Raw genomic sequence first — 13,046 nt, 5'->3', positions numbered from 1 at the left:
TGTCTAATAAACCACCCAAACCCCACACAGGCACCCACACTCTCCTCCACACCCCACATAACCACAAACCTATACCCACCCTCCCACAATATACAAAAGTAAGACTTCATTTTAAGCTATTAAACTATCACCTCTATGTACACTACACAAACACATGTAAATCTGGACAAAAATATTTTTTGAAATTAATGAACATTGTAGTAAATATCTGATTTTTAGAATATAATTTGGTATTTTTCAGGTTCCAAGATGGCAAACGCTCTTGCTGAAAGGAGTACTTCCAGGGGACAAGGGGAGGGACTTCTGGTGCCAAAAGTCAGGGGTCTTCTGATCCCAAGATGGCAACCAGGGGGTGGGGCACCTATCAAGACGCGGGCTACCCATGCAGCCCTCGATGACTTGTCAAAACTGGGTAAGCAGCCCTCCACCCAAAATAATTGCTCGCCCCTGCCCTAGTGGAGCCAGATGTAGCTTCAATATGGGATAGCTACCAGAACAATCGTGCCCTTGGGCCTGGGTGGGTGATGGTCTGGATGCCATGGCTTGGGTGACAGTGTCTGTGGAGCTCACAGCAGAGGCCCTCTGGCATGGGCAGCCTGGCAGATGTGTAACTGCACAAGTCAAGAGGACTCTGCTCCATTGCCCAGCTCAGGTCAGAATGCCATTAGTGACCCCCTTCCACGGGCTTGAAATGGAGCTGACTTCAGCTGCCCTCCCATTCAAGAGGAGCCATTTCCAGCAGTACAGCTCCCTGCCTGCAGCACAGCCTGCATACTCAGGGCAGAAAGGTCCTTCAGGAACCCCTTGGTTGGTGTGCTGCAGTATGGGGTATGTGTGCACCATGGCTGAGCACCCAGAAGACAAATCAGTGGGAGAGTTACCTCTGCCTGGTGCACTTTCATCACCGAGTCTGACATGCTGATAAGGGATGGGGTCCACTGCTCACGGCCATGACTCTTTGTCAGGTTCTCAATGGCCTCATTCAGCACATCCATCCCTGAGGAGACAAGGGGATGGGATGAAGCAGAAAATCTAGATCCAGCCCAGCAGGGCCAGTTTTCAGCTACTGGCCAAACTCCTCTGCAGCCACATGATCCAGCCAGCCCCATACTGCCCTGCAGGAAATGCTGGGGTAAGAGTGCCCTCCCCAACTCAGGGGAGACAAGGCGGGGGCATGAAAGGGGAGGGAGAGAAAGGGCCATAGGCAGCTTCTCTCAGAAGGGCAAAGAGAGGCCCAGGTAGTGTCAGGTACAGGCTGGCAGGATAGTCCAGATAATCCTAAAGAAAATGCAAACCCCAGGATATAGCACAGAGCGACTGTGGGAGCCAATGGAGACACCAACTGCAGAGGCACCCTGGGAACTTGGGGTCCCTGACAGGAATCCATACAACTAGGCAAAAACACAACAGTGGGGGGGAACAGGCCAGATGAGAGCAGAGCACAGCCACAATCATAGCACCAGGCCAGCCCACAGCCCTGCCTAAAGGCCTTCTCACAACACAGCAGAGAGAGTGGAGATGGCAGGGACATGTAACAGCCAGACACTGCCAAACTAGCCGTGCAGCATGGTCAGGACACATGGGTGAGACACTCCATTCCAGGCTGGAAAAATGGCACTTCAGTTGAGGGCCATTCCAATCACTGCTGTCATAAGCATACCCCCCCCTGCCCTTCAGCTGCCCTTGCCAGTGAGTAATGCATAAGCCAGGACATTCAGAGCCAATGCTGTTGGATCCTCAGGAAGTGGGTTTCAGAACAGCCCTGGCTTGTAAACTCCTGTTACCAGAGGGTACATTTCATTTCCTGGGGAGGGTTCTAGTGCTTGCAGTGAAGGAGACAGAGGAATATATGGATTCTTCACGCTGTGAGGAAGCTCAGCCAAGCACATCATTCAAGGCAAGGACTTGTTGCCAAGATAGTTCTCTAGACTGGGGGAGAGCTATTTCCAGGCAGCTCCCAGGCTTTTATCTGGGCGTGCATCTGCCCCCTGGAGCTTGAGTGACCCCTGAGCTGCTGGGTGGGCTGGTTGGGAACAAGTATAAAAAGACATGAGGACACAAGAAATCATTTTCTTTACTGGATTCTTGAGATAAAGTGAAGAGTGTGGGGAAGTGCCCCATCCCAGCTGGCAAGGCTGGGTTGCATGGGCACCAAGTGCAGTAGCAGTGACTGGGCCATACAGGTAGATTTCTTCCTGCAGCTCCTCCAGAGTAGGACTGAAACACACTGACAAGTGCATTCCCGAGGCTGGGAAGCCTGCAGTGCCCTGCCTGTGCCAGGTTCTCAACAGGGGAGAGACAGTAGTTCCTTGTCAAGTACTACAGCTTGGAAAGCCCAGACAGGAGCAGTCAGGGCAGACTTCATTCTGCTCCCTCTAGGTATGTTTCCCTTGATGCTTTGCAGGGGGGCTAATTTGGCACAGCTGCCACCCATGGAGCACAAAGGAACCAAGCCCAGCTGCCCAAGCAGTATAACAGAATGACAGTGCAGCCAGAGCTCCACTATCTCAGTTACCTACCCATTGCTTTGGACACAGGTAAGCTGCCAATGTAGAGGGCATCATACTTCTGGATAGACTGCCTCACAGCGTCCAGAATATCCACTGCCAAAGACAAAGAGAAAAGTGGAATGATTTCTCCTCCAGCTTCTCAACACATTGAACAAAGCAAAGGTCTTTGCCAAGGAGGGCACATTCAGAATCCAGCTAATGGGAAGGGGGTGGCATTACACTGCCCGGTGCCAACAGAGAACCACAGGCTGCACGTGCTAGAGCAGGCTCCCCAGCACAGGTGCCTGAGCCCTGGGAATTTGCATTGTCTCATCTAGCAACAGTCGTTTTGCTTTGAGACTCACAGGAAAGTGTGAGTGGGAGGCAAGCAATTCTATTGTCACAACACCCCTCCCAAAGGGTGCCTTTGGCACTCCCCAGCCCTTGGATTGTTCCTTTGCATGTGGGTTTGTTTTCAAGATTTCACTAATAAACAACAGTATTTAAAGGCGCTCCAGTACAACTCTCGCCTCCATGATAGTCCCACAGGCTCTCAGAGTAGCTGAGGACAGGCTGCAGCATGTGTAGGGTGGGCACTTTACTTCTGCATATAAGTTGGGGCTCTTTGGTTTCGCTTTACAAAGCCATGCTGCTGGGAGTCTGACTGAGCAGGCATTAGTTGGGGAGACAGGTTTACTCTAAGACAGATTTCAAGCCTCTTGTTTAAAATCAAGGCATCATCAGTTTGCAATCAGATGTCCCAGCAAAGAGTCCTCTATGCCCTTGAGAAGGGGTTTCTTGGCTCTCCCTAAGGTTTAGGCAGCAGTTTCTAGCACTGGAGGGTTGAGAGGTATCAGACTTTGTCCTTAATAATTGGTTCAAGCCCCACTAGCATCTCTTTAGCAGGGAAGCAGGGCCACTTCCAGTTTTCCACAAGGGGGAGGGTAAGAAATATTATGGGCTGGTGTGAGGTTTAAGCCTCTTTAAGAGGTTTGAGCAGGCTTTGGAGCAGCCAGCAGGTGTGATGTGGCCTAATGAGGTGGTCACATGACTGTGGGAGGGCTCCTGGATTGGAGAATGGGGCTGAGCAGCCTCAGTATAAACCCAGGCCCTCAGAGATGGGCTGGCAGTTGCTGTAGGGAGCCAGAGGGATAATAGTACCAGCTGAAGCTCCTGCTCCTAGAGCACCTGGTGGTCAAGGGTAGTAACTATGGGGATGGAGGAGGTCCCTGGTCCTGGGGAATGACTTAAAACTACACTCTGCTGGGGTTGGATGGTGTGGTGGGGCTGCCTGTGGTGGGGTAGTCCCCAGGAAATGCCACACCAGTGCCTCCCTAGTGAAAGGGGAGGATGGGGTGCCACATAGGCTCAGTCCCCACAACCTGGTGGGTTACCCCATAGAGAGGACAGGCAAGGGGTCCAGACATGTCATCAGGTCTGAGACCCAAGGGGCGTAAGGCTGGGAGCCCCAGTGAGGGGCAGAGTAGTGGGCCCAGTAAGGGTGTGTAAGAAGGCTGTGTAGCGTAGGGTCTGCATGGGTGGGCCTGAACTTCCTGATCAGCCAGCCCATACCCACTGTGCATGGGCTGGCCTTAGAGATTGAGTGAGCTGGGTTTGGAGGGGCACAAGAAGGTGAACCTGTGTGAGAGAGAGAGCAAGTGGCTCAATAACCTGACCAGAGAAACCCTCGACTGGTCAATGCTCAGGCCAGGACAAGAACGGTTGAAGGGCCAGAATGCCGATCATGAGGGATACCCAGAGCCAGGGGCCTGGGGTACTGACCGGCTTAGAGGCAAGGCCAGGGCCTGTGTGGCCAAAGGTGCCAGAGGGAGCCACGGCCAAGAGCTAGGGCAGAGTAGAATGCCTGAGAAAGAAGGATCCAGTTGGGTCTGAATGCCAGGTGGGCATAGAAGGAAGTCCTTTGTGGGGCTGGAGTCATATAGTGATGTCATCTGTGAGGAATAGGACATGGTATAAGAGAAGGTTCGGAGCCATGTATTATGCCCTTGGCATTAGGCAGTAAATGGGTTGCCTCCTGCCTTACAAACTTTTCTGAGTTGCATCAAAGGTGTGGCAGGAAAGGCAGGTGAGCGGACTGCCCTAGACAGGTGGGTGGGCCAACGTATGGACCACTTGCAAGATGGCCCCCTGTCCCAGGTGGGTTCTTCTGATTTCTAGCAGTAGCAGCTGTGCAAGGCCATGTTGGAGTGAATGCAGGTGAGGAGGTCAGACCTGGAATTGATGACAACACATGGAATGGAAGCTTGCACAGGGGGAGGAATCAGGGGAAACCACTTGGTACCTTGCAGTGGCAGGTTGTCTGGAGAGATGGGCTCCAGCGTAACAGATCGAGTAAGGCTGTTGTTGGTCACTGCCCGCTCAGCCATAAGCTACGAGGGAGAGAGAAACACCATTACAAAGGGGAGTTCTGCCTGCCTTCTGCTTGGGTCCTGGGCTGTAGACAGGAGCACCCCTGCAAGGCAGTAAGGAAGAGCCAGCACCAGAGGAAAAGAATACAAAACTCATCCCCTTGGGAAGGAGGGAGGCATGTACAAATGTCCTCTCCCCTGTATAGATGGGGAGACCAAGGCACAGGTGCTGGATGGGAGGACTCTGAGGGTAATCAACAAATCTGCAGCAGAGCATGGATTGGGATCTGGTCTCTGCTGACTCCCAGCCTCGTGCTCTACCTGCCACCCAGTGATGCCCATCAGAGCCCTTGCCATTGTCCCTGCCACTGTCTACCCAATGAAGTTGGTACCAAATGCCCCTCATTCAGATGAGGGGATTGACTGCAGTTTATTCAGAGCTTCTTTTTCTTACTTCTTCCTACAGTCCCCAGGCAGGCACTGCAGATATGCTGCTTGTGTGAGATGCCTCATCTCCAGGTTGGAAGGGAGCCCTGCTCAGGGGAGTCTGCGTGTGGGCTGAGGGAGCCAGGACATGCTCGGGTCTCCTTGGGTCTCCATACATGTACCTTGGAGCACATCTCGTGCAGGGCCTTGGCTATTGCCTTGGCAGGCACATTGCAGTGGAAGACGTGGCACTTCAGCATACATGTATCCTTGTCACTGGCCACGAAAGCAAAATCCCTACAAACAGAAAAGAGGCAGGTGAGGTGCAGGCAGAGGGCTCAGGGCACCATCCCTCACCTGGAAGCAGAACATGTTACCTGTCCCTGCATCCAGCATGGCAGCGTGTGGAAAGAGGAATGGAGACAGCAGTTACTGCACAGATTGCTACAGGGTGGCAGTGAGCTGGAGCCTGCATCCCAACACCTCCTCCACCCTGGGAACCAGCCCCTTGAGACAGGAGAAAGGGACTAGAACAGGTGTGGGCAATTATTTTGGCTGGAGGGCCATTTAACGAGTTTTGGTGAGCTATTGAGGGCCATGAGGGCAGCCCTGCCCCTTGACAGGTGCTCTACCCCCTGGTCACCATCTTGGGACAAGAAGTCATGCCCCCTAACCCCTGACCTTTGCCACTGGAAGTTCCTCCCCTTGCCCCCAGAAACAGTCCTTTTGGGGGAGGAAACTGGAACCTTGGAACCATCTTGGAACCGGAAAAAAAACAAATCATATACTAAAAATAAAACATTTACTATAATGTATTTTATTTCAAAAAATATTTTTGTCCTGATTTATGTATAGTGTACATAGAGACAATTGCATAATAGCTCAAAATAAAATCTTACTCTTGTATATTGTGGGGGGGGGGGGAGATGAGTGTGTGGGCTGTGGTTGAGAGGTGCGTTTCTGTGTGTAGGGGTGTGTGTGGGGTTTGTGAAGTGTGTCGGGGGGAGGATGGTTTGAGGTGCATGGATGTGGGCTGTGTGTGTGGGGACCCTCCCATACCTCCCCATGGCGCAGAGTCCCTGCCACTAGGGGAAGCAGGCACAGGTCCTTGGGGTGCTTATGGCCCACAGCAGGCAGAGGCCCCCAGGAGCTGCAAGTGGTGGCAGGAAGTGGGGCCAGGCTGGCCTGGCTCCATTGTGGCTCACATGCAGCTCTGAGGACTCGGCCAGGAGCAGGAGGGAGCCCTGTGTAATGGACCCAAGCCGGTTCAGCCCAGCTCCCTACTGCCCTGGCCAAGTCCCAAGAGCTGCATATGGCAAGAGGGAGCAGGGAGAGGCCACTGACTCCATTGTGCATGGCTTCCAGATGAGTCCCAGGAGCTGCATGTGAGCCACAGGGAACCCATGCAATGGAGTCTGGCTCCAGTGCAGGCACCACACTTCCACTGGCCCCAGCCTTGTGCTCTGCACTCCTGCCAGCCTGGCTGCTGGCCCTGAGCTCCCACACAGCTGCAGCTTTCCCCTACCCACCCCCGCTTCCCTATCTGCTGCCCAGAGTGCTGCAGCAGGGACAGGAGGAGGAGCCACTTGGCCCCCCACACCCCCCAGCAGTTCCCTGAGGTGGTGGCAGCAGCAGCCCCACCCAGAAGATGGGTGTGTGGGTGGGGGGCCAGGGTGGGGGCTGGGGACTTCCCACAGGCAAAGGTAGGAGCATAGTGCACTGGCCTGGCAGGAGTGGACTGGGTTCAGCCCCATGCAGAGCACAGCAAGGGCAGGCCCTGCTGATTACATTTAATTGGTGGGCACCTGCCTGCGGGCTGAATGAAATTGTCTGACAGACCAGATCCAGCTCACAGGCTGTATTTTGCCCACCCCCTGGCCTAGAACAATGGTTCTCAACCCTTTTAGACTTAAAGGCCCCTCTGAAAGTGTCAGTTCTTCCCTTTCACTTGTTTCTTTTCAGTGGAAAAAAAAAAGAGCAATTCTTCTATTACAAAGAACTCAGAAGGCCCACAGCGGGTCAGAATGTTCTTGACTCTATTGATTCCTATCTGAGATTTCTGGGTTTATCTTGTGAATCATGTATAGGTGTTTGCATCTATCAGTACAAATATTGTGCACCCTTAAAAACGTTTCATAGCACACCAGGCTACTGTAGCACCCTGGTTGAGAATTACTGGCCTAGAATAAAGAACCAGCAATGGCTATGGGCAAAGGCTGGTTATAACAGGGTACATCTCCAAGGGTGGCCGTGAAACTCCTGGGGTCCCCTCAGCCTTTATCCACTTCACCTTCTTTGGTCAGTTGCCCTTTCATTTACCCACCACACCTTGATGTATCTAGCATCTAGATAAAGGGAGGCTGCCCCAGGGCTTCCCAAGCCTGATCTTGCTCATGACCGCAGGTATCTGTGGTCATTGCCTTAAAGGCCAGTTACATGGGCTCCATCCTCCCTAATATCCACTCCCATGCCTTGCAGATGATATGCACACATGCCCTTCTTGGACTACAGGCTCCCAGCCCTAGTCCTTACCTCTCCTGGGCTATGGGCTTCTTGGCCCCCCTCAGTATCCAGCTGTGACACCCTGGTCTTTGGTCTATCTATTCGAAGGCCAGCTGAGACTCCTGGGCTCCTTTGGCCTCTCCAGTCTCTGGCTGTGGCCCTACTTGGTCTTGGCCTCTCTCTGGGACCCTGGCCCCACTCCTGAGTCAAGGAGACCTTTGGGCTCACTTACCCCTGCTAACACTCACCCCTCCTGGGCTCCAGACCTCTGGGCTCTCTAGCCCAGCTAACAGACTGCCCTCTCTCTGGGCTTGGGCCCTTTGGCCCCACACTTAGCCCTCTGGCCCCACTCTGTGCCCCTCTATGGGCTCTGGGCCCTCTGGCCCCACTCTGCCCTTTGCTGGGGCTCCAGCCTTACTTCAAGACAGAGCAAGGTGGGTGGAGCAGGCACCACCTCACCTGCATGTGCCCAGCCTCATTACTCCTGAGCAGCAGCTAGAGGCAGAGGGCAGGGAGGGGGAGGTGGGCTGGGCTGGGCACTGCTTCTCCTGCCTGGGGCAGAGATCAGCCAGAGTGGGCAGGGGAGAGCTTTTCTGTGAGCATGAGTGGCTCACGTGTGTGTGTGCATGTGTGTGTGTGTTTGGTGCCCCCCTGACCACTGCCCTGGGAAATCACCCACATCGACTACCCCTACGGCCAGCTCTGCAGATATCAGAGGATGGTTTCAAATGCCTTAAGAGGCTGCATAGAGCAGCTGTGCCTACACTCTGAGAAGTGGGCTTCCTACAACTGACTCCCACAGAAATAAGCTCCTGCAGCCTCCTGCTCACCTCAGCCTCTCACCTGCCATTGTTGCAGCCCACCCCCCAGACACGAATATTGATGATGGGCTGGCAGTGGATCAGACTGTGGTCCAGAGGGTCCACCAAGCTCATTGTGTCCTTCTTCAGGATCATCACCATGTTCTGGCCCTGCAAGGAGTGAGCAGGAGCACTCAGCACTGGGGCCTCCCTTCCTTGCCTGCCCTGCTCCCCCTTCCCACCTTGCTCAGATAGAAGTTATACTAAAGGAAGCTGGGGTGGGAAGCCCTCTCCACCACCACCAAGCACCATCTGGTGGCCCCAGGATGGTCTGGTCAGGAATGGCTGGTGATCTGCAAGGCCTGCCTGTGTCCAGTGGTGCATACCTGAATGTGACTAAGAACGATGGGTGGGGGAGTGGGGGAAGGGGCTGAGAAGCAAGTGGCGCCCTGTGCCCAGGGCTTTTCCATTTAGGGGCAGAGTTTCTACTGCCAACACACCCACTCTTACAAACAGAGCTGCATTCCCCACAGGGACCAGACACGAGAGACTTACCTCACCCCAGCTGCCTGCAGGGTCCAGATTCTCACACTTGCTCTGTGAAAGCTGCTGGATGCAGTTGTTCACTGCAATGCTGCTCTTGCCAGGGGCCAAGTCCTCCTCTGGGATCTCCACCCAGCCCAGGGAACGTACAGCAAAGCACTGAGGAAGGGAGACGTATAAGGGAGGTCACACTCAGCAGTGGCCCGGACCCCCCCACCCACTCCACACAGTTTCACCAAGCCTGCCAAACCAAAAGCCAAGTCTGGGCACAGGGATAATAGAAACAATGTCCTCTGCCTTGCCAGCTCCCCAGAGGTCTGAGCACTGTGCCCAGTGCCCCAGCTAAGAGCCCTGCTCCTATGCTAATGGGAGTAGCAGAGCACATGGATGAGGCTCAAGGCTCTCTCACATCAGGCAGGGGAGCTGGAAGACTACACTGGGCATTGATACATAGATGAGCAGGTGAAAAGGCAGTGTGAGGGGGCTACCTTGTGCCCATGGTGTGGGCCTGTGCCTCAGAAAGTGACCTACAGCTGACGTATGGTGCCAGGCTAACTACACCAAGTGCCATAGAGCAAGTCATGGAAAACCTCTCTGTTAGACAAGCCCCAGTGAGTGGTCCCTCAGCCAGGGTGGCATGAAATCACTCTCGCATGGCCCACTCCCCACTTCTCCCAACAGTACCTTAGAGCCTGGCTCCATACCGCTGCGGTGAAACTCCTCCCCGTGCCAGGCCAGTGAGGTTCTGCAATGGAAAACAAAGGCTCAGCCACTGCAGTGAATAAGGCACAAGGTGGTTCCTGACACGTTCTGGGGGGAGCTCCAGGGGCTGAGGGTTTCTGCTTCTTACCAGGGCAGGGAGGGCATGGGCAACACAGAACAATACATCCTTCCCTATGTGGGGCCAGCCTTGGCTTGCTAGTGCTCAGTGAGGTTGGATTTCTTGGGAAGGACCCAGCCCCACTAGGAACTGGACTAAGATCCAGCTCCTTCCCCACCAGCCATCCGTGAGCCACTCACTTCCAGTTGGGCCATCTCATCCTTGGAGAGCCAGTCCAGGTCCCCTGGTGGTTGGACCAATTCCAGACTGAATAAGGCATGTGATGTGACCAGTTGTTCTGATAGCTGAGGAGCACCAGTCAGCAGGGCTCTGAGACTTCTAGCCACAGCTCTGCTCTCAGAATGGGAGTCAGCTACAAGCATGTCCTGCTGCTGGCTTGCTCAGATCCAAAGATCTACCTGCAGCACACATTTCCAACTTCCTTCCCTGATGCAGAAGCCCTGGGAATCATTGTCTTAGACCCAGGGAGCATCCTCTGGCCCCCATCCAGAAATCAAGGTAAGTTCTCTGCCTGCCAGCAAGAAACAAGGACAAACACTCTGCCTATCTATCCCCTTATGCCTGGGATCAGGGAAAGCCATTCTGCTCTCTTCCAGAAATCAAGGCCAGTTGTCTGCCCAACCCTGTGTCCTGGTTCATGCAGCACTGCACAGATGCTGAGGCAAGTAACTCCCCCCCACCTCAAGCCAGCTGTGCAACACAGCATAGATACCTCTGAGTCATATGCTCCCAGTCCAGCCTGGCAAAGGTCCCCTTTAGCTACACCCATTCTAGTCATCACTGCCATGAGCACACATGAAAGCTCTCTTACACCGCCCCAGATAATGGAATGCAGTTACTTAACTGGACTAGGTTACTTAGCAAAGGAACCTTGAGGTCAGGCCTACCTTCTGGGCAACGATGCCATTGGACTGGGAATGGGCATCTCCTTAGACAAGTGCTTTACTGTGGCTGCCTGAAGATCCTAAGCAGAAAGAAAAGTGAAGAGATTCATGAGAATGGCATCAGTAGCTGCACAGAACTTGTTTTTACATGAAATCCAAGTGGTAGCTTTAGGGCCCCAGACAAAGCTCCTGATAAGCCCTTGCTATCAGGTCTGCCAAGGTGGAAAGGAGCTGAGGGTCTAATTTCATTTATTTGACTTGGAATGGCCAGTGTTAAAATATAAATTGATGCCGTCCGGGGATTCCATACCATTTCCTGTAATGTAGCATCACCACCAGGCCCCAGGCTTCCTCCCAGACCAGAGTTGCATGATGGATGTTGCCACTGTGTGGTGCCTGTGGGCACGTGCCAATAGTAAGTGCCAGAGGAGTCGCGGATTTTCCTCCATCCTGGGGGAAGATCAGGATCTGTCTCCAGGTTCTGGTCACTCCACAGGTTATCTAGAAACACAGAAAGCATCAGACTGTGGGGGCCAGGGCTTGAAGAGCAGCTTTCATCCACAAGGATCCCAGTGCTCTTTACAGATGGCACTACCCCTTCACCCATTACAGAAATGTAGCCATCTGTGGAGTACAATGCAATGTCTCTTTGTCACCACCCCAATATAATGATTTAGGCCAGAAGAGAAAGGACACTTCAGCCAATTCACCTGAGAACTGAGGAGCTTTCAGAATGCAGGTCTGGCCAGGACACCAGAGCAAACACCCCAGCTCCTGGAATACTGGATGACACAAGTAATCAGGATTTTGACTGTATCTCTGGGAACACAGCATTCCCTGGGAATACCCTGTGGTAGTTCAGGATAGTCCCAGGATAGCAAATGATAGTTCAGTCCTACTGAAGAATACCATACTATAGGATAGTTCATACTATAGGACAGTTCAGTCCTATCACAAAGACAAGCATGTCCCCTCTGGGACACAAACAACTGCAGCTGGACAAATGAAAAATACAGTGCCCATGTCCAGAAAAGCTGGCAATCTCGGTAGGGACACAAGTAAATAAAACAAAGGAAAGAAGCCAGAGGAATAGTATGAGTTAGCTTAGAGGTACCGCCCCTTGGTTGTTTTACATGCTTACATGCAACATGTTACATTAATTACTCCAGCAAGGTTGATCATCTTTGTATCCATCATACAAATGTGCATTTACATAGATGCATGTGCACCTTCTCCCTCCACCCAGAAGGTAAATAGTCTGGGTGCATTTAGGGATGTTGCTAAGTTTCCTTAGTGCTGTAAAAGGATGTGAAATGGATCAATCTATACACCTGGGGAACCTTGGGCAGGGCTGAACCTTGCACCAAAAGGAAATGTGGAAGTGGGAATAAATTAAAATGCTTTCTACCCTGGTCCCAAGTTGTGGTTTAGCTGACATCCTCCTGGGGAGTGTGGAAAGAGGCTGGTTGCTCCCCAGGTGCAACACACGAAGTCCAAGACTTCAAACCCAACTGGAAATATTGGCCAGTATTTGATGACACAGATGCCTTCAATGTCAGGGCCCAATCCTGCACACACTCCTCAGCCAAAGCAGGAGTCTTTGAGAGCTCTCCACATACAGGACCACAGGGGCCTGTTCTCTAACCCTCTGGGCCTGTAGCCCACACCCTTGGAAGCAGCCCACCAAACACAGCTGTCAGGACATGCATTTCAATGTAAGAACTCCCCATCGTCTCATTTTCTCCAGCAATTTCCATCCCAGATTGTTGCATACATGCTATCCATGTGGCCCCATTGAACTGCAGCTACTCTTGGGGTGGAGGGCATCACATAAGAGCACACAACAAAACAGGAATTGCTTGTTCCCATGCTGAAGAAAAGTATTCTGGTATCTTTAATAGCCATGAACACGACTTATTCTCTAAGGTCTCATCCAGAAGTTGCTGATGTGTCTCACACAACTTATCCTGAGAAGGAGGAAGGGCTAAATGGACACCTCTGGGGTTTGCAGGCAGCCTATGCATTTTAGAGCAGGTGTTATCTTTCAAAGCCAATCCCTCCAGTCTGCTACAGTGCTGGGGCAGTTGCAAAGGACAAGACCATGCCAGTTTCATTTCCAGCCCCTTCCATGAATGCTGATGGCACCAAAATAGTCCCTCTGCCTTTCTGTGCCTAGATAAGCCTTCCTGCCA

General features: G+C 52.8%; 1 protein-coding gene across 3 annotated transcripts in view; it reads right to left on the bottom strand.

The window, feature by feature from the left end:
• The window catches only part of APBB3 (amyloid beta precursor protein binding family B member 3), a 23,383-nt gene extending 11,878 nt beyond the window's left edge, over positions 1–11,505 (bottom strand). The window contains exons 1-10 of one of the 3 annotated variants that reach the window (XM_019506592.1): positions 11,165–11,505; positions 10,858–10,934; positions 9,814–9,874; positions 9,142–9,288; positions 8,630–8,757; positions 5,662–5,667; positions 5,467–5,581; positions 4,792–4,879; positions 2,520–2,603; positions 882–997 (exon numbers count right to left, since the gene is read on the bottom strand). In XM_019506592.1, the coding sequence (XP_019362137.1) occupies positions 882–997; positions 2,520–2,603; positions 4,792–4,879; positions 5,467–5,581; positions 5,662–5,667; positions 8,630–8,757; positions 9,142–9,288; positions 9,814–9,874; positions 10,858–10,934; positions 11,165–11,461 (1,119 nt within the window). In that variant the 5' untranslated portion in view covers positions 11,462–11,505. The remainder of the gene's footprint in view (positions 1–881; positions 998–2,519; positions 2,604–4,791; positions 4,880–5,466; positions 5,582–5,661; positions 5,668–8,629; positions 8,758–9,141; positions 9,289–9,813; positions 9,875–10,857; positions 10,935–11,164) is intronic. The other 2 variants (XM_019506589.1, XM_019506591.1) reach the window with 2 other exon arrangements.
• Positions 11,506–13,046: the final 1,541 nt, after the last annotated feature.

The sequence above is a fragment of the Gavialis gangeticus genome, unplaced genomic scaffold, assembly GCF_001723915.1.
Source record: "Gavialis gangeticus isolate Ggan-Ray unplaced genomic scaffold, GavGan_comp1, whole genome shotgun sequence".
Lineage (NCBI taxonomy): Eukaryota > Metazoa > Chordata > Crocodylia > Gavialidae > Gavialis > Gavialis gangeticus.
This window is presented reverse-complemented; position numbering and strand designations above follow the sequence as displayed.